This window comes from Mus caroli, unplaced genomic scaffold, assembly GCF_978045245.1.
Source record: "Mus caroli unplaced genomic scaffold, Mus_caroli_1 scaffold_19, whole genome shotgun sequence".
NCBI classification, from domain to species: domain Eukaryota; kingdom Metazoa; phylum Chordata; class Mammalia; order Rodentia; family Muridae; genus Mus; species Mus caroli.
Window position 1 is genome coordinate 56,886,446 of NW_028227274.1, and position 21,118 is coordinate 56,907,563.

The following is a 21,118-nucleotide window of genomic DNA, read 5'->3' on the forward strand; positions in this document are numbered from 1 at the left end:
TCTGATTCATGTAATTTGCTACAAACTGAATTTTCTTCTTTTTGAGGCCGTTTAATATTCACAGCATACATACCAAGTTTTCTTAATTCCCTATTCTGCGGATGTACAGTTAGACTGACAGGTATAAACAATACTTCAATGAGCATAGGAGTGCACATATCTCTCTGACTCATTTCATGTCCTTCATTCTCAAGAGTGGAACTGCTAGAGCACGTTTTAATGACGTGCTCTCACAAACCCATATACTTACCAAGTAATATGTAACTACTCCGTGTTTGCTATAAAGTCTCAACAAATTCAACCGATTCACTGAAATTTCCCCTAGAAATAAAGAAAACTGCAAGGAGGAACCAAGGAGGAATGAAGTGGAGGTCTGAAAGGGTGAGGGTAGTGAGTACCCAGGAGAGAAGTGGCAAGGGAGTTAGATCACCCAGGGTGGGCAGACAGTGCCACACCGCTTCTGGGCCGTGTACGTTTTTAGTGAGTCCTACATGCCTAATAACATCTCCTCATCTCTTAAGGAGCTTCAAATTCATTTGAACAAATGGAAGAGTTACCCTTGATTCACTGAAGCAGCCATGTTTAAACAGCAATGAGCATTGGCCAGGTTAATGTTCTAGATGTAATTAGAGTGGGCCCGTGGGTTGCCAGGAGCAGAATGGATATACCTGAATGGAGACCCATAGCAGCGACAGCTTACAAAACCAGACCTGAGTGTAAGACACAGATGCACTGGCCTAAAAGAAATATCAACTGATTTTCACATAAGCAATGTTAAATTGAAGAAAACCTGAAATTCTTTTTCAAAATTTTTTTTTAATTTTTGTGTGTGCTGTATATATATGCATGTGTGGGTATGTGTGTACAGGTGTATACATGTGTGTAGAGGCCAGAAGACAACCTCAAGGTTATCTAGGTTGTAGGTAGACATATGTGTATGCATGTGCCTGTGTATGCATGTGTGTGTGTGTGTGTGTGTGTGTATTTTAAAATAGGTGTGTATAGGCCACAGTTCCAACCAGGTATCTACCTCTATTGCTTTCTCCCTGGCTTTCTGAGGTAGGGTCTGAACCTAGGGCTCACAGATTCAACAAGGCAAGCTGACCAGCCAACTCCCAGGATATACCTATCACACATTCTTCGCAGTGGGAAGCTTTTCTCTAGAGTTGCATAGACAAGAGCTACAACCGCAGCCTTTTACATAGACGATGAGGAATCCAGTCTCAGGTGACTCCTGCTTGCAGACCAAGAACTTTATCCCCAAACAATATGCCCAGCCCTTACTATTTTTTTTTAAAGTAGGGGTTCTCAATGGTTTAGAACTGGCCAACTGGACAGGGCTGGGGCCAGTAAGTCCTCTAAGAATCTGCTTTTCTCTGCCTCCCCAGGGACACATCATCAGACTAGAGTTTTTTAAGTGGGTTCTGCGGTTCAAAGCCAGCCACCAGCACTTGTGGGGCAAGCATTTTATTGAGTAATGGACTCATTCCCCTGAACTTCATAAATCATGAACTCAAATAATTGACAATAAGTAGACATTACAGCAGAAATAAAGATAGGAACCACGTCAAGTCTTAAATTCATTATCTGATGTTATTGTACAGTATTTCAAAGTAATTTTGGAAAGGACAGAAGTGATGGCCACACAGCCACATACTGTGCTGTTATTTCATACGTTCTTTCGTTTTCTTCTATGCTAGCACTAAAGGAAAGTCTGCTGAACACTGGAGCACTGTACAGAGAGGTTAATAGGGGTTTGTAGTTTTTCACAGCTTGTAAAACCACAGTGTAGATAAAGCAATTTATTTTGCTAGTAGAAAAAAAACAATAATAAAAACCTCTCTCCGAGGACACAGAAAACCCGAGGATTAATCTAAGCTGGTATTTTGAATGATACAGACAAAAGCTGTAACACTTGTGTGTTGTGGTATAGGTTTCCAGGCTCTCATGGAAAGTCCTCAGTCTGACATTTGGTGTTAAATGTGCCTCAGAGGGAGCTAGGTCTGGCACACACTACTTAGACTGTAGGTGTGCATTGAGCAGATGAATCACCCTTAGAATTATTCTAACATTTTTTTCCCTTTTAAAAGTGTCCATTTTGTTTTTTAAAAAATATCTTTAGATATAGTTTTAGTGCCCCAGTGTGTCTGTATTATAGTTTTTAATCCTTGGCCAAACAAAATTTAACAGTATATATATATATATATATATATATATATATATATATATATATTCCAAGCTATACTTAGTGTGCTGATAGAGGAACAAGAAATGTAATGTTTGGGCACTTATATTCGGCACATGTGTCATAATTACTGGAATAAAAATATCAGGGAGCAGGTATAGAGTATTTAATCAGTAGCAGACCCAAGGACAAGGACATTCCCTGTGTTTTCAAATACCCCTGTTACTGTCTCTGTGTGTGTGTGTGTGTGCGTGCATGGGTGTGAATTCACAACAACTTTCTTACAACCCCATCGGTAGTAGTAAGTCATGGCACTTCAAAATTGCATAATCTATTCAAGGGGTCATTAGATTCTATATGATACTAATGATACTACGTGTAGCTTAAATTTTAGGACTCACTGCTATGAATTTAGCAGTTTAGAGTCTGTTGAGGGTGTCTTACATTATGAACTCAGAATTTAAGTGAACTTGGCATGTTTGCATGAGATGTGTAACATCATGACTCATTCATTGGTTGCAATGTCATTGCTGGCTGAAACGTGTGAGTGAATCAGGATGCTCCATGAACCTGTGACCCAAGAATAGCACTTCCCTACTTCATCATGTGCGTCAGTTTCTAATTCAACACTGCTGAGTCTCATTTTGTACAGATGGCCTATATCAATATGTATTAAGTTGTATATTTTTTACTTTGTACTCTCTTTTTATCCTCAAAATGACCAAGGAAAAAATTCTGAGTCCATGTAATTACTTTAAAATTCAAATGAAGAGGTGTGTGTGTGTGTGTGTGAGTGTGTGTGTGTATGTATGTGTGTGCGTAGATATATTTTTATATATACACATACATTCTAAAGGCTTATTAGATAAAACATTTACTCTTAGTGTTTTTGGGGTGGTAAATCTGGCTTGAGGAGAAAGAACAGAGAGAGGTGGCAGGATTGTATAGTAATTCTTCAGAATTTTATTAATTGTCTGAATTACTCAAAACTTGTTAGGACTTTTATTTCCTCTGAAGTATCTTGCAGTGAAGATTTGATAAAGAGTAAAATGAATTAGTATATACTTATCACTTCATGTTGCTTGATAGAACATTTAATGCCCTCTAATAACGAAGTAAAAATTGCATTTGAAGTTATTAGCTGCAAAAATGGAGAAAGTAGATCCAGATTTTTAGTCACTGAGTTAAGTATATTTGTTAACTAAATTATATGTAGTCGATCTCTTGCTATCTACTAGGGAAAAGGCCATGAATATTTTAAAACAACACATATGTAGTATTTTTTAATTTAAATTTTAAATTTGTTTTCAGAGGAAATGTAGATTTTACTAATCTCCTGTTTGGAAAGATTGCTCTTTCTGAAGAAATTATTATGCTACCTGTATCTGTGCACCAAATTCAAATGCTCCATCCATTTCATGTGGTTCTATGAGGCTGAATTAAAAACATTATATAAATAGAATTGGGTTAAATAATTCATATTTCAGGAAAGTGATTTCTATAAGATTTGCCTGCTAAAATGTTAATATTATTAAATATATGTTATTTATAGGTTGGGTTTTAGAGTTAAATAATAAATGTTGAAAAGGCCAACTTCTGACAGTTCTGTGTGGAGTATTTTCCAGGTTATAATGCAGTTTATATGTCTTTTTTTCTTTTTTTTTCACCTTATTTTTGTTAGATATTTTTTGTCTTTACATTTCAAATGTTATCCTCTTTCCTGTTTTCCCCTCTGAAAAATCCCCTATCCCATGCCCCCTCACCTTGCTCACCAACCCACTCCTGCTTCCTGGCATTCCTCTATACTGAGGAGCCTTCACAGGACCAAGGGCCTCTCCTCCCATTGATGACTGACTAGGCCATCCTCTGCTACATATGCAGCTAGAGCCATGAGTCCCACCATGTGTTTTCTTTGATGGCTGGTTTTGTCCCAGGGAGCTCTTGGGGGAGTGGTACTGGTTAGTTCATATTGTTGTTCCTCTTTTGGGGCTGCAAACCCCTTCAGCTCCTTAGGTCATTTCTCTAGCTCCTTCATTGGGGACCCTGTGCTCTGCCCACTTCTGTATTTGCCAGGTACTGGTGGAACCTCTCAGGAGACAGCTAAGTCAGGCTCCTGTCAGCAAGCTCTTGTTGGCATCCACAATAGAGTCTGGGTTTGGTGGTTGTTTATGGGATTCTGCAGTTTATATTTCAAGAAGGGAACACAACAAGTGCTGAGGGTTAGCCTCAACATAAAACAAAAATACAAACTGATCATTTGTATTGATCCCAACTATATTTTACAGTGTTTACATTTACAGGCCCAATGAGATAAGTCAAAACTCAAGACATGAAATTTGTTCTTGAAGGTATTATGCTAAAGTTCTGATTCATTCTGAAAAGTTTCAAAAGTGTTTTGTGCAGAGTTTAAGACATTTTCTATGTTAGTTTCAATGCTGTGCCTCGTCATTGGCCTCAATATTTTACACGGATTACTTCACTAAGTTGAGGTTGTCAAGAAGTTGGCCTGTGTGGTGCCTGCAATTAAAAACTGCCTTGTCGCTGAACACGTTGTTCATGTTAGTGACCCCATGGGTCTCTCAAAGTCAGTCTTTAGCATTCCAGATTTTTTACTGTGCATCTGTTACTGGCGTTTTGCCTCCCACCCACACAGGCTCAGGCTAACTAAATGGAGTTTATGCTTAGTGCAGTAAGTGCATCAAGATGAAGTCATACTATGAGAAGGTGGCTGGCTTCCTAGTGGGGCTGCAAAAATAGCTTTGCAAAGAGTTCGTGTGTACATTTGTTAAAGAAAACAAGAGTGTGGGTGTGGAATCTGAAAAGCAATTTCTCAATGGTATTTCTTACATCTCTCTCTCTCTCTTTTTTTTGTCTGTGTGTGTGTTATGTGTTCCAGATGGGCTTTATACAACTCAATGAGGACTTCCTATTCATTGAGCCATTCAATGATACAATGGCCATCATAGGTCACCCACACCGTTTATACAGGCAGAAGAGGTCCACAGAGGAAAAAGTCACAGAGAACTCAGCTGTTCACCGCCATCACTGTGGTGTCATTTCAGGTAACTAATCCTGAGACAATTTAACTCTGTGTGTAGTACGAAGTGAATTCTTAGAAACACTGTCTCCGCCTTTCCATACCCACCTCTCCCGGTGTGCACACACCCTTCCCTTTGTCTCTTGATTATTAAAGTGGAATCCAATTTGCTTAATAGCAATTAGATATGATAGGTTTACTAGTTGGTGTTTTGATGTGGCACTGTATTTTAGTATCAAAAGATGGAAATTCTAAAATTCTTCAAAGACCAGCACAGGACCTCCTTTAGCATGTTTTTGAACTGGGAAGTCTTTCTTATGTTTTACATTGCACAGTAGAAATGACTGATAAGAATTCCAGACTTCTGAGTGAATACTGTGAACTCAAAGCCTTACTTAATCCACCTCTGGGGGAGTATACTCTTAATATAGGACTTTTAGAACTCATAAACATTCCAACCATCAACTTCCCATCATGTTTAATCTGTGGTGTCACAGGTATAATAATGTGGTTTTATTTGTTTGTTTACAATCCTGTGACCTTTAGGCAGAAATTTGTCATATTTGCAAGAATAGAAAGAAGACGGAATGGTACCATAGCCAACATCAGAATAAAATTGTCCCCTAAGACAGGTCTCTCAGACATTTGATGTGAGCATTTCAATAAGTAGTCCCTAAGTCGAGAAATGTTTTTCATTATAATGTGAGAAGATAGGAGCTTAAGGATTTTCAGTGTAATGAGTTTAAAATTAGACTTATAGGTTCGAATTTAATGTTAATGTAGTTAATGTACAGGATATGAATTTTAAAATCGACTATGATACTTGAGGCAAGGTTTATGAAGTGTGAGAGTAAGTAATATTTGCAGAGACCACAGCTCTCTAAGACGCTTGTTCAGATTTAGGAGAAAATATGAAATACATTGTGTAGGAGGCTTGTTTTGTGAAAATTCATGTACTATATGAAAAGCTCTTCTGTGGTTTGGGGAGATTGTTATCGTCTGATTCAGTGTATCAGATAAGACCATGTTGTATAAGACTAAGCCTTTTCCCTCTTTCAGGACCTGTTAATTCAAAAGGAGTGCAGAGCAAATTCAAACGCATGTTATATCATTGTGAACAAAAGAAGAACTCGTTTAGTATTTGAAACTAGAAACAACAGCAGTGGTAACTTTGAGATAGTCTCTTTAAGAAGTTTGCTCTGTATAAGTAATCCTGAGAATCTGCACCCTTTAACTTCTGCAGCCTGATGAGCTCCAGCCTTTAATTACTCAAATTAATGAAGGACACAGTGCAGGCTTTGTGTGCCATAGTTCACTGAGACAAAGAGTCTAGACCATCCTTGATTTTAATAGGTTAATAAAGCATAAATGCATGATTCATATTTGGCAAACATTCTTCACAATGTTCCTGATATACATTACATGGTACATAGAATATGCATAATATATTGACCTATTTGGATAAAACATTTGCATGCAAGGACAGAAAGCTGTCAGCAATCAGATGACTGGTTGGGTTTACCTATATTGGGGAGCTCTGTGTGTGGAAAGTATTTTGAAATTAGCTACATATGAAATATATTTATTTCCTTTATATGTACTGTGTTCATTGCTGCATTTTACTTTGTACTTCAAACCTACACATTAACACAATAACATGACTTAGGTTTGGGAATGTTACAATATTCTTAACAGGATAGAATTTTAAGATTTATTTTAGCTTGGTCTCTGTGTTACTCCTTTCCCTCATGTAAATGTCATACATTGTCTTATTTAGGGTTTTACTGTTCTAAACAGACACCATGACCAAGGCAACTCTTATACAGACAACATTTAATTGGTGCTGGCTTACAGGTTCAGAGGTTCAGTCCATTATTGTCAAGGTAGTAGCTATGTAGCTTCCAGGCAGGCATGGTGCAGGAGGAGCTGAGAGGTCTACACCTTCATCTGAAGGCTGCTGGTGAAAGACTAATTCCAGGCAGCTAAGAGTACAGTCTTAAAGCCCACAGTGGCACACCTACTCCATCAAGGCTACACCTCCAAATAGTGCCACTTCCTGGGCCAAGCATATACAAACAATAATATTCCACTTCCTGTTAGCAGCTTTCTTCACTAGACAGTCCACGGCTCTGGCATCTTAAACATCTTGGAGTCTCAAAGGCAACTTCAATATTACAGCTTCTTGTTTCAATGGCTGGGATCCACACATGATCTTCTGGGCTCCTCCAAAGGGCTGGTGTTACTTCCCCAGCTCTGCTCTCTGTAGCACTCTAAGCTCAGGTTAATCCACTCCACTGCTGCTGCTGTTCTTGGTGATCATCCCATGGTACTGTCATCTCCAATACACTGGGGTCTTCTGCTGCAACTAGGCCTTATCAATAACCTCTTATAGGCTCTCTTCATGGTGCCAAGTCTCGGCTTCTTTGCATGACCTCTTCAGCCCTGGGCCATCAACTAGAACTGAGGCTCTACCTTCACCAAGGACCTTCCATGACTTCTCACAATGCCAAGCCTCAGCTGCTCTCTATGACCCCTTCATACCATCAAAAGCAATACCACCTGGGTAATTCTTAAACATTTTACCAAGTACAGCTGCCACATGAGGTAAAACCTTGGCTATCTCTGAAACACTGCTTTTTTTGTGCTCTCAGAAAACACTTCCCAGAAGATTTCACCTCAGTGATTCTGGTCTCCTCTTTTTCCTTCTCCTTCTCCTTCTCCTTCTCCTTCTCCTTCTCCTTCTCCTTCTCCTTCTCCTTCTCCTTCTCCTTCTCCTTCTCCTTCTCCTTCTCCTTCTCCTTCTCCTTCTCCTTCTCCTTCTCCTTCTCCTTCTCCTTCTCCTTCTCCTTCTCCTTCTCCTTCTCCTTCTCCTTCTCCTTCTCCTTCTCCTTCTCCTTCTCCTTCTCCTTCTCCTTCTCCTTCTCCTCCTCCTCCTCCTCCTCCTCCTCCTTCTCCTCCTCCTCCTCCTCCTCCTCCTCCTCCTCCTCCTCCTTCTAAATTAGGTATTTTCCTCATTTACATTTCCAATGCTATCTCAAAATGCTATCTCCCCCATACCCTCTGGTCTCTTCTTAATCACCACTAATTTCTTAGCTCCAGCTAATCAGCATCAACTGTCCCAGTACTCCATTCTATTTTTCACTCTAAAGCCAGAGGTACATGGCTGAAGCTGCCGTGTTCTACTGCTTGCTGGGCTGGAACATGGCACCCCTTATTCTGTTACCAGCTTTCTGTTTTCCAACTCTCTTTCTGCCTAAGCTTGTCTTTCCTAGAACTTGCTCTGTAGATTGACCTTAAACTCAGAGCTCTGCATGCCTGTCTCATGGGATTAAAGGTGTGTACCACCATGCCTGGATCTAAGTTTTTTCACCTGGAACTTGCTCTGTCCCAGGCTGGCCTTGGGACAAGATCTGCTTGGCTTTATCTCCTGGGATTAAAAGTGTGTACTGCTATGCCTGGATCTAAATGTAGCTAGGTAGGATCCTGCTTCAAAGTCCACTTCCTTAATTTGTTATCTCTTTGAACAGGACTCAGCTCCATTTTACTTCCTGGTGCCCATTTAATACTCAAACCATATATTTTTTGCTATGTGTGTTTCAAAATGCTCTTCATAAGACTTAACCAGAGAACACAGTCTATGATGGGCATTTCTGAGGCTTCCGTTGTCAATGCAATTACTCTGAGTCTCTTCACCTTAGCCTCAGGCAGACTCTTCAGATAAGGGCAAAATGTAGCCGCATTCTTCACCAAAATCCCACAAAAACAATCTCTAGGCCACATATTGACATTCTCCACTGAAACCTCTTGGATCAGGTCCGCACAGTTCAAATCACTCTCAGGAATAAAGTCTTCCTTATTCCTACAAGGATGGCCCACTAAGCCCCACTTACGTGATACCACTGCTTTCCAAACCCAAAGTCCCCAAATCCGCCTTCTTCCAAACAAAAGCATGGTCAGGCCCATCACAGAAGTACCCCAGTCCCTGGGACCAACTTTTGTCTTAGTTAGGGCTTTATTGCTGCGAACAGACACCATGACCAAGGCAACTCTTATAAAGACAACATTTAACTGGGGCTAGCTTATAGATTCAGAGGTTCAGTCCATTATTGTCAAGGAAGGAGCATGGCAGTATCCAAGCAGACATGGGAAAGTTCAACATCTTCATCTGAAGGCTGCTAGTGGAAGACTGGCTTCCAAGCAGGTAGGAGTAAGGCCTTAAAATCCATGCCCACAGTAACACACCTACTCAAACAAGGCTACACCTCCTAATAGTGCCACTCCCTGGGCCAAGCATATACAAATCATCACATACATGGATTATGGATTATTTGTCTTGTGCTAATTATATTAATTATTTTTCACAACCACATTCCTACTATTCAGATGATACTTTGTGTTATTATTATTATTATTATTTAGAATTCTACACAAGCGTGTTGCAGTAAATCTCCAACTCCAATAAGCCCATGCAAAGAACACACAACTCAGTTATAATATTTGTAAACTGTTTGCCTAGATTGGGCAGATATACCACTACACTACTGTGTTTCCCAGCTATGAGACATCTTGCTACTTGTGTCTCCTCCAGGCCATGTGGTTCTGCTCCATCTTCCTTCTACCTCTTGTTCCTCGGTCTTCCTCTCTCTCCTCTGTCTCTTCATCTCTGTCGCCTCCTTCCTTTCTTACCCTCTCTAAAACTCCCAGTCCCACCTTTTCCTTCCACTGCCCAATCACAGGCTCTAGCCTTTATTTTATCAGTTAAAATGGGGAGAAGATTCACCTGAAATCACCTGAGTAAGTGATCCACTCCTCGTTGGGGCAGCCCCTCTTGAAGAAACAAAATTAACATAAAAACAAGTGTGCTCTATTCATATAATTTCTATATGTCTCTCTCCCCTTTCTACTCTTCCCATATCTTCACCTAAACTTCATGACCTGTTCTTTAGTATTTTTACATACACATATGTGCACACACACATGCACATGCTCGCATACACACACATATACTATGCACATATAAATAGAATATGCTGAATACATTTAGTGTTGCTCATATGTAAATGTGTTAAGACTGACCACTGGGATAGAATCAGTGGACTTGGATAAGGATAATACTGTTTCCCTCTCTTGGGGTCCATTAATTGCATGTATCTCTTCATCTAGAGGTAAGATTTTGTGAGATGTTTTGAAAAACATCCATGCTGTCATGTCAACTGCTATTGTCATTATGTAGGTCTTATTTGATATTTCATACTATTGAGGTTTAATTAATAGGTACATTTTCCCTTATATACAAACACATATTCATGTATACATACACACATATGCATAGCATCCTGGTTCTCTGGCTCTTACAGCCTTTCTTTCTCACTTGGTTTGTAGTGTATCCTCAGCCACAGGCATAGAGGTTGTGTTATAGATATATCAGTTCTAGCTGGGTATCACGCAGTGAATTGATCTCTGCATTTTAACAAGTTGTGGCTTTTAACCAGTCTACGCATTAAGTTCTGTAATGCTTGACCTCTGCTGCAAAAAAGAGCCTCTTTAATAAACAATGAAAGCTCCTCTTATCTGTGGTCATAAAGCTCATTAGAGTGTGGTTAGGAAGTGTCCTGGTTTTGGAAAGTGGCAATCTCCTCAACATTCTCTGACTTATCTGTCATTGGTAGTTGGCATGTATAATATTAGCATAATTGTTTCTGTCTGAAAGAATTACGGGGATAGAAATGGAGAGGAGCCTGAGGAAAAGAAGGTCCAATGACAGGCCTAAAGTGGGATCCAGCTCAAGGGGAGGCCCCAAGGCCTGACACTATTGCTGAGGCTATGGAGCGCTTATAAAAAGGGACCTATCATGACTGCCCTCCGAAAGACCCAACAAGCAGCTGAAAGAGTCAGATGCAGATATTTGCACCCAACCAATTGACAGAAGCAGCTGACCCCTGTTGTTGACTTTGGGAAGGCTGAAAGAAGCTGAGGAGAAGGATGATTCTGTAGAAGGGTCAGCAGACTTAATTAATCTGGACCCCCAAGATCTCTCAAACACTGGACCACCAAACAGACAACATACACCAGCTTATATGAGGCCACCCAAAACACATACAGTAAAGGACTTCCAGGTCTGTGTTCATTCAGAGATGACGCACCTAATGCTCTAGAGGCTGGAGGCCCCAGGGAGTTTAGAGGTCAGGTGGGATGGGAGGTGGGAGCATCCATGTGGAGATGGGGTGGGGTGGGGAGGAGGTGTGGGATGTGGAGTAGACGGAGAATGGGTGGGGTGTGGAGAATGGAATATGGAGTGTAAGAAATGAATTACAAATACAATTAAATTAAAGAAGAAAAAGGCGTGGAGTCTGTCCTATTGAGTGTTCCTTATGTTCCGTTAGACAACTGTAGGTTACCCCTAAGAAGTAAATGTCACTGTTGTATCCTTGTGAATGTCTTTCTGAGCTGGTCATTGCTGTGGCTCATAGATGTCACAGCAGGGTTAGACTATTCATTTGTCTTTGGCAGCTTGCATAAGTTAGTAATAAGGATGTCTCCTTTGAAAGGAGAGTCAAAGATAGAACTGTAGCACACAGCTTCCTAACAGTGAAGGAGCCAGCACTGATGGAAAGAGTGACCCCTGGGTGATGAGTAGAAGAGAGGAATAGTCTAGCTACTCTGTTGACCCAATGTTACAAAGCTTTAAAATGCTACATGAAAATCAGTTGTTTTAGGATAAGTCAGAATTCTCAGTTCAGTGCAGAGAGAACTTGTTAAAAGATGAACTGACTATTCTTCTAGCCATGCTCACCTTTAATATTAAAAATCCCTAAAATTTCTCATGGGGCCACCTGTAGGCCCTGAAAGCAGATCTCTGTATACACTGGTAATTCTTATATTTTATGTGAGGGAAACACTCTGTCCTCTTTGGGAGCTCTTTGCATGGTGATGGATACACACAGCCATGAGAGTGGAACAAGTCATAGATATGAGAGTTTGTAATGAATACTTCACAAGAGGCACCCTTTTGAGGGCAGTAAGGAACCATGCTAGTAGGTCCAGAGCAGCTCTAAGTTGCCATAGTAAATTACAGTGGTTCGAATGAGATAGAGTTTGTATCTCCAACTCCGTATATAGTTCAGAAGTTCTCAGAAAGCCAGGGCAAGTTAGTAAGTCTGATCTGAGACATCATCCAGTGTCCACAAATTCTCCATCCCCTGCCCCTACTGCTTCCCGTGTCTTACCCCAGTGTTTTCCCCTGTAATGTGTACCTGAACTCACTATAGTTTGTCTGGATCATAGCTCACTGGGCTGAGACTGAGAGAAAGAAGAACAAGTAATTTTGTTTTAATGATGTTCTACAAATCATAAATACCAGTTCTCTTCATGTTCTGCCCTTGGACATTTAGCTGGATTGTCACAAGGTTGAGCATTAGGCTGAACAATGCTTCTGGTTGGAGAGTCACAAACCAGCCAAGAGATAGGAGTGGTGGTGTTGCGGGCACAAGAGTAGATACCTAAATACAATTGTCTTTGCCATCCACCCTCCCTAAAACCAATAAAAGGGTAACCTGAAGCCAATGAAACTGGCTGTTCAAAGCCACCTAGTATCTTTTAGTTACTCTATGTTTCCACGTTCATCTCATGACTGTAGTGAAAGAATGCTGCATGGAACATGAAGTTTCTCATTTCCATTCAGGCCAACAGTGGTAAAATATGAGAACACACATAGTTTCTCAGGACACGTTTATTAGGGATTGACTCTGGCAAAAAATAAGTCACTTCATAAATAAGCTTGAAGGGATGTTCCCAGCTAATCCTTGCTATAAGGTAGATTGGAGTCTCTAACTATAGGTATACTTTACTCCACAGTTGGAGAAGCCACACAGTTAGTTTTGAAGTGTTCTAGACCAGAAAACACTACTGTGCTCAATTTCTCTTCCTGGCTTTCCTTTGGAGCTTTGAGTCTCTGAGCTTTGGAATTCATTTCTAGAACCGCTAAGATTGCATAAAATCTAACCTTGTCAACATACTCTGTTTCATGCATCCACTGTCTGTCTTGCCACTTTGCATTGCTTTCTTGGATGTTGCCATGTTCACTTCCAGAATATGAAGAGCCTTTGTCTCTGTTTTCATAATACTTGCATTAATTTAGTCAAGTGTTTTTGATCTGGTATTTGGATAAAACTCGTTTTGTTGAGTAGATATTTAAATTTCTCCTACTACAAGGAAAACGAAAGAGTAATTATGCAGATAGCTGAAGGCACAGAGCTCTCAGTAGCTGTTGTCTTAGCATCTGTTTCCTCTTAGATCTCAGGGGTGTCTCGAGTGTCTAGAAGGTAATCATAGGAGGAGAGCTGGAGGTCAAGTGATCCACGGTGTAAATGAATCGTGAAACCAGCAAATGTTAGAGGTAGAATAGGTGTTTAGTGAGATGGAGCCAATCAACCTGAGTACAGAGGTTTGTTATAAACCAGTATGATGAATGGTAAAGATGAGAGCACACTCCTGAACCCCAGCAAGGTTAGAGACTCAAGGAGCACTGCCAGTTGAAACAGAAGGTTTTCTTCACATTTCCAGAGTCCACAACTTGTGGTAAAGAAATAGAAAACATGTTGGTCAACAAGGAACACACACTGTGTGAAGGAGACAACATTCTTTCAGAGTTTGGCTTTCATTGTGACTGAAGTGGTAACTGATTTGAGCTATGGTTTGAAAAGGTGATTATAGGACCACTGATACTTACCAAAATTTATTACATGATGCACAAAAATACCTGCACACTTTTTGGCATGTCAGTGGTACCTCAGTACACCTGTTAGATCACAAACATCACTGTGGCAGCATATGAAAGTTATATGGTGCTACCTGTGAGCCACCACTGAATTGGATACAGGAAATACTTGTACCACTCATACATCTCAGTTGGGCACACTCCTACCCTATGATCAACATCCTGATTTTTAGCTCCAGGACTTACAAGTCTGCAAACAGCCTCAACCTACCTATTCTTTTATAACTGGCTTCTTTTTACAATATAGCATGGTTTTTGAGAGTCCTCTGTAAATGCATTTTTTAAAGTGGCAGTTTTTCTTTGTTCCTGGTCAGGTTCCAAATGAATGAGACAAAGACTATAAGATTTATTTGATAATCATTCCAACGACACAATAACTGGACAGTTAATAATCTATTCTAATCCTCTGAACTAACCTAGCTACCTCCCAGCTAAAATCCCAGAGATGACTGCATTTGAGTATTGGTCTGGCTCTCTGGGCCAAACCTGGACCACTTCCTCATTGTGAATCTTTCTCTCTCTCCCTCCCTCCCTCCCTCCCTTCTGGGCACAATTCCCAACCTATTCTTTCTTCTACTCAGTTATTGACTGGTCAGTTTTTATTGACAGAGAATTAATGGGGATCAATGTCTACAGTCATTGATATCAGAGCTCCTTAGACTAAGCATTACAACCAGATATGGGGGCAGAGGAATCAATCAGCCTATGAATAACTCACAGATAATCCTTACACAGTACACACAAATATTATACCTCCTTCCCTCCATAGGTTTCATTTTATAGCAGTTGTTTTCTTTCCATTTTGTCTAGTGTCCCTCTAGTTTCATTGCGTAACAGGCTAAAATGTAGACGGCCATGTGAACTATTAAAAATGCTGCTATTCCAAATTACTTGCACATAGTTTACTTTCTCTGATGGAAGTGTTTGAGGCATGATCATTGCGTATGTGTTTCATGTTCATAGACCATGATAATCAATTTTTCAGAGTGTTTATGCCCAGTTCGACACCAGTGCCTCTTGTATAGTTGATTGTGATATCAGTAAAGCCTTTGTAAGTGTGAGGACAGACACCGAAATTCCAGTCAGCCATTTTCTTTGATGTATTGAAAATACATCACATAATGCGGATGGACAGTTTTCTTCCAATCCTGTGAGTGTTCACTGTTATGTCTCTTTAATTTTACTCATTGTATGGATTTTGATTCTCCTCCATTAGGCTTTGTGTTTTCACTTTGGAATGCTTGGTTGAGGCTCTTCTTGTACATAAATTAGTCCTTTAGAGCTTTTAGAGTTTGACCAGCAACTACTCAAGTCTGTTGTCTGTGTTTGTTTGTTTTTTTTTTAATTGAATTAGAATTTCTCTTTGTTTATGTCATCTGGAGATACATGGCAAATGTCTTCTTCCATTTGGGTGCACTCTTTTCTCTCTGTCCATAGCATGATTTTATTAAAAGCAATGGTTAATATTTCATCATCATCCTTATAAAAATAACATGTTTTCAGTTGCCACTCTAATTCAGGAACATTGGAGGGATAGCCATCACCTTGTGATCTAACTTTTATATCCACTTGATATGAGGTGGAGCCAAAGCCTTGCATCTCATTCATGATGATTTATTAATCAGAGCCATCTCCTCAGAATGTACAGAACAATTGTTTTGGGTACTTTTTCACAAGCAGACATTTCTATTGTCAACTGGGTTACAAAATCACTAACATTTTTTGTTTATTATATTTCATATTGATGGTTAGAAATTTTTACTGGTCTAATTTTTATATGCATAAGTCATCAATAACTTTAGAAAGAAGATTGTATTTTAAATTCACTTTACAGGTGGGGATATGGAGGAGGACTAGAAGACAAAAGTACCTTAATACAGCAGAACTGCTACATCTGATCAGTACTCCACAGCGCTCTGAGATACCATCTTGTAGGATTTTGCTTGGTGTTGATGTCTATTGTGAACGATCACTTTAATAGATGTATTGAAATATCCATTTTCTATTGCAGATAAAGGAAGACCAAGGTCTAAAAAAATAGCAGACAACAGACGAGAAAAACGGTATTCCTACAAATTATCCCAGGAATACAACATCGAGACTGTAGTAGTTGCAGACCCTGCAATGGTTTCCTACCACGGAGCAGATGCAGCCAGGAGATTCATCCTGACAATCCTAAATATGGTAGGTGAACCCTAGGATGCATGGAAGGTTGTCAACAAAACTCTAAATAGAATTCAGCCTAAAGGATGCCTGTTTTGTAATGTTGGACATTGAACATGGGGCCTCTGGTTCTTTGAAAATTGACTCATCCCTTTCTTTGATTAATATGAGAGAGCAATGTGATGCCCTAGGCACATCAAACTGCTCAGTCTCCAGTGAAATAGCAAAGGGCTTTTCAGATATTGCTTTACCTTAAAAACTGTTGTTAATTTTGAGAAGCAAAACTGTTCATTTCTGTTATTCCCCCTTTCTTCCTCCTAGTTCTCCCTTTCGTTTCTTTCTTTGTAAGACCTTTGATCTTATTAGCAATCCTGTAGCATATGGAGTGACTATGGGGTGGAATAAAAATGGATGTTTGTCAAAACCCACGTAACTCAAGCATGCATGCAATTTTAAATAACAATGTGATTCCAGGTGATGAGGAGGGCCTAATGTGTTCTAGATACAATTTAAACAGGCCGATGCCCAGGAAGGTAAGTATGGTGGCCGACTTCTGAGGTGGAGAAAATAGTTTGTATCTCAAGTGCTAGGGATGATCATCAACATAGTAATCCTTTGACATATGTTACTGCTGAATTTTCCTTAGGGAAGAACCAGAAAATGCTAATGAAGAGTGGTTGTCACAGAAGAGTAAATGGAACTATTAACTGAGAGCAGATTTTACTGACACTTAACCTTTCCCCCAGTGGACAGTTTTCCCGACTTCTGTCCCTTCTGCTTATCTTTATCTGCATTCTGACACCCCACTAGCCTCGGCCTGAGCCAGCCTCATCCCTGTACAAAGGATCTGTAGAAATTTGATTTTGCTGCCTTAATCATACATTGTATAATACATATTAAATGAAATTTAAGTTAAAAAAGAAACATAAAGACTTAGATACCATGTTTTTAAAAAAAAGTGTTGCCTACCAAGTTTTAAAAGAAGGTTTTTATCCTAAGTTGAGAATTTTTTTTTCTGTTTAGCCTTGAGCAAAAAATGAGCCTGTTTTCATTTAATGTTAGAAATTCTAATGTTTCTTGGCTTTTAGGTTTTTAACCTTTTCCAGCACAAGAGTCTGGGAGTGCAGGTCAACCTCCGCGTGCTAAAGCTCATTCTCCTCCATGAAACACCAGTAAGGATGGCTTGAGTTCCTATTCAGTTAAGTGGATGGCGTATTGTGTTCGGGAACTTTTAAGTGAAGGGTATTTTAGGGATATTCTTTCCACTGAATCACTCAAAGTATACATAAAACTGGCCCTTGGTTTGGGTTAATCCCTCAATTTTATTTGAAAAATGGAATGTTCTGAGTTTCCAAGGATCCTAACAACAAATTCTAACTTTCCAAAATGTAATTTTAAGGCATTTTTAAAAGACAGCTTTATTCTATTATTTAAACATAGGTGTTGAAGATATTTATTTTCTTATCTCTATTGCCACTGAAATGGTGAGCAGTTTATGGCATCACTCTGGCTAATTAAAAAGCACTAATTAAATGCCACTTCTATACATAAATTGCAGAATAATCTATTTCCCAAGCCTAAAAGATCAGAGGTTTAAGTTTTTCATTATAACTCTTTGATTTTCATGGTAACTCTACATAGACTAAGTCATTATTACAAGTTCACAAAGTTCAGGTTTGTTCATTTCATGCAGTTTGTGTAAGCTCAGAATGAATTAGGACTAATTGACTTACATGTTCTAATTAATGCTGTATTCAGCAGTTGGAAGTTGCCTTAGGATTAATGAATTGATTCACTAATTAGCCATTTCTGATAATAATCTGTCTGAAAAATGAAAGCGACCTCTGTTGTAGGCAGATCTGTATATTGGGCACCATGGAGAGAAAATGCTGGAGAGTTTTTGTAAGTGGCAGCACGAAGAGTTTGGCAGGAGGAATGATGTACATTTGGAGATGTCGACCAGCTGGGGAGAAGATATTGCTTCGGTGGATGCAGCTATTCTTATAACAAGGTAACGTTGCCAAAGCCAATTAAGTCACGTTCTTAATTCAGCATCTCTGTTGCAAATTCCATCCTTCTTCGATACAATGCTTTTGTTCCATGATTTCTTGGCATAATGATTCTAGTCTTCTCCATCCTGTTTATCATCCATCTTTCTGAAGCTTACTGTTGGATGGATGCTCTGTTGACAAAACATTTGTTAATTAAAATAAATCACTCAGAATCAGTGATATCAGAGATATCACTTATTAGAGAATATCTTAAAATGAAGGAGAATTTTGGAAGGAATTAAGTAAGTACTATGAGCATATTCTATATGTTTCAGACGTCACCATACAAAGTAAGTTCATAAGTAGTGTTCAGTAACATGTAATTTTACTGGGCCCATCCGAGAAAAGGCTTTCTGTTGTATCTCTGGCTAATTAACTGTGAGTTGCTTTGTGAATGTACTTAGCAAAAATATTTGGAATGCAGGAGGAAGGAGAGCTTGTAGCTTTGAAAACGGGGAACAGTGCACAATAGTATGTCCTGTGTCTGTTCAGCTAACAAGAATGGACGAGAATTCACTGTGTGGCAGTGATTTAATTTTAGGTCATAACATTTATCAAAACTTCATACTGTATCAGTGGAAGCACTATGATTTGTCTGAAAAAAAAAACCCATGTAATTAGTAATAGCTTCTGATCAATTATATGCAACAATTATTAATACACTTTTCATATAGAAAAACTGCGTGAAAGAACATGTGTAGACTTTCACTGAGTGAATGTAACTGGCACCAGACTTCTGTGCTAAACAGCCACGAAACTGGAAAGTTTAGGTGCCAACAGTTTGAAGTCATTGGAGTATAATCCCTAAAAGAAGGAAAATGTTCCAGGGAAGCCCCACAGCTAACCCAGCTCTTTGAGGACAATCTCTCCACTGATAGAACAGCCAGGATCTCGGGAGATCACTGGAGTGTCTCTGAGGATAACAGAGAACTGAGCTCTGTGCATGAAGAGTTGCCTAGAAATATGGAGGGCCGTCATCTGTGTAGACTGATCCTATCCCAAGTTTCCCAGAGTGTTATTGCCATGGAGTTCAGATTTTTAAAGACATGGTAATAACTGGGTGGAATCAGACTGAAAGAGTGAGGCAATTTACTCATACCTTCTCATAACTCTCAGGATTTACCTAAGAAAAGCACAAAGGCTCTTCTCATCAGAGTGGTTACACAGAAGGATCTGTTCTGACTCAGCACAGTTCTTCATGTTTAGTGGAGACTGAGTTATCTCCATTTTAAGGGGGAGGGGATGCTCAGAATTCCTTAAGGCTTTTTTGGTAGATCCTCCACAGTGGGCATGGAAGGCAAAAACAAGGGACAGTTTATGTATGTATATCGTGTATATAACAAGTACTATTAATTACTACTCTAAATGAGTATTGGCACATGTTCAGTGTCATAGATAAAGATCCTGCTAGAGTCAGCCCCATAGACACTCTGGGGCCTCTCCCCATCCCAAGTTTCTGGCACATCCTAGAGATTTCCTACCCCTGCCTCCGTTGTCTCTCCTCTGCTCTCCTGATACCCCCCCATACACACACCCATGCCCTTCCCCATCTCCACATCCACCCAGTTCCCTCATTCCATTGACATCCATTATCTATTTTATTTTCTCTTCTGAAAAAGATTCAACCATCCTCCCTTGTTCCCTCCTTGTTATCTGGCTTCATTGGGTCTGTTGAGTATAGCATGGTTATCCTGTCCTCTAAGGATAATATCCACTTATAAGGGAGTGCATTCTGTCAATGTCCTTTTGGGTCTAGGTTACCTTACTCAGGATAATATTTTCCAGTTCCAACCTTTTCCTTAGACTCCTAGCAGTGGGGGATCCTGCACTGGCCACTTCCTATAGCCAAGCAGTGAAGATACAAGGACAACAACCTACCCATAAAACCTTCAACCTAGCCGGACAGTGGTGGCGCACAGAAAAAGAGCACAGGGAACACCTTTAACAACGAAGTGAATGTTCTGCTTTCAGCACATGTGCCAGCATCTATTCATCTGCTCATTAAAATGGTCTTAATTTCACATAAACTTTTCAAGAGTGAGGTAATTTTGAAAGAAAGAAAGAAAGAAAGAAAGAAAGAAAGAAAGAAAGAAAGAAAGGAAGGAAGTAAAGAAGAAAAGAGAAAGAAAGAAAGAGAGAGAGAAGCAAGGAAGGAAGGAAGGAAGGAAGAAGGAGAGAAAGAGAGAGAGAAAGAAAGAAAGAAAGAAAGAAAGAAAGAAAGAAAGAAAGAAAGAAAGAAAGAAAGAGAGAGAGAGAGAGAGAGAGAGAGAGAGAGAAAGAGAAAGAAAGAAGAGAGAGTGGGAGGGAGGGAGAGACAGAGACAGATACAGAGAGAGAGAAAAAGGAAGGAAGAGAGGAAAGACAGACAGACAGACTGACTGACTGACTGACTAGTAAATTTTATCTTGTACTGGGAAGAGAAAGAAGCCTGCGTGGATGTAACAGCTACTGTAGTAATTGGGCCAGAAACAATGGAAAGTGGAAGCTAACATACAGATCTTGGTATTAATGTTTTCCCACATCTAAGAGCAAAAGATTCATTCACTCATTTAAGCAAGAGGGTCACAGGCTTCAATTCACAATAAAATGTTAAAATTCTGGTACTGATGATGATGATGAATAGTTTTAAAATTGAAGCAACTGAATTCTGAAAAATATGTAGGTCTATTGGTGGTATTCTTCTGAAAGTGGTATAGATTCGATAGCTAATGAAAACAGACATGAAGTGAGAAAGATGAATGAAACGTGATGATCATGACTCTTTCCCCTCACACATCTGTAATGCCTCAGGCCAGTGAAGACTAGTGCACTAAAGAGAAGGCTTTAGTCCTATATGACCTTGAACATTCTGATCAGAAACACCTACATGAGTATTTTGTGTAATCTGGAGAAATGTTTTACTTACT

At 39.6% G+C, this 21,118-nt stretch overlaps 1 protein-coding gene across 1 annotated transcript in view; it reads left to right on the plus strand.

The window, feature by feature from the left end:
• Adamts19 (ADAM metallopeptidase with thrombospondin type 1 motif 19) overlaps window positions 1–21,118 on the plus strand; it is a 202,891-nt gene that overhangs the window by 40,245 nt on the left and 141,528 nt on the right. The window contains exons 3-6 of the mRNA XM_021150815.2: window positions 5,082–5,247; window positions 16,010–16,182; window positions 17,250–17,333; window positions 18,015–18,172. Coding sequence (XP_021006474.1) covers window positions 5,082–5,247; window positions 16,010–16,182; window positions 17,250–17,333; window positions 18,015–18,172 — 581 coding nt within the window. The remainder of the gene's footprint in view (window positions 1–5,081; window positions 5,248–16,009; window positions 16,183–17,249; window positions 17,334–18,014; window positions 18,173–21,118) is intronic.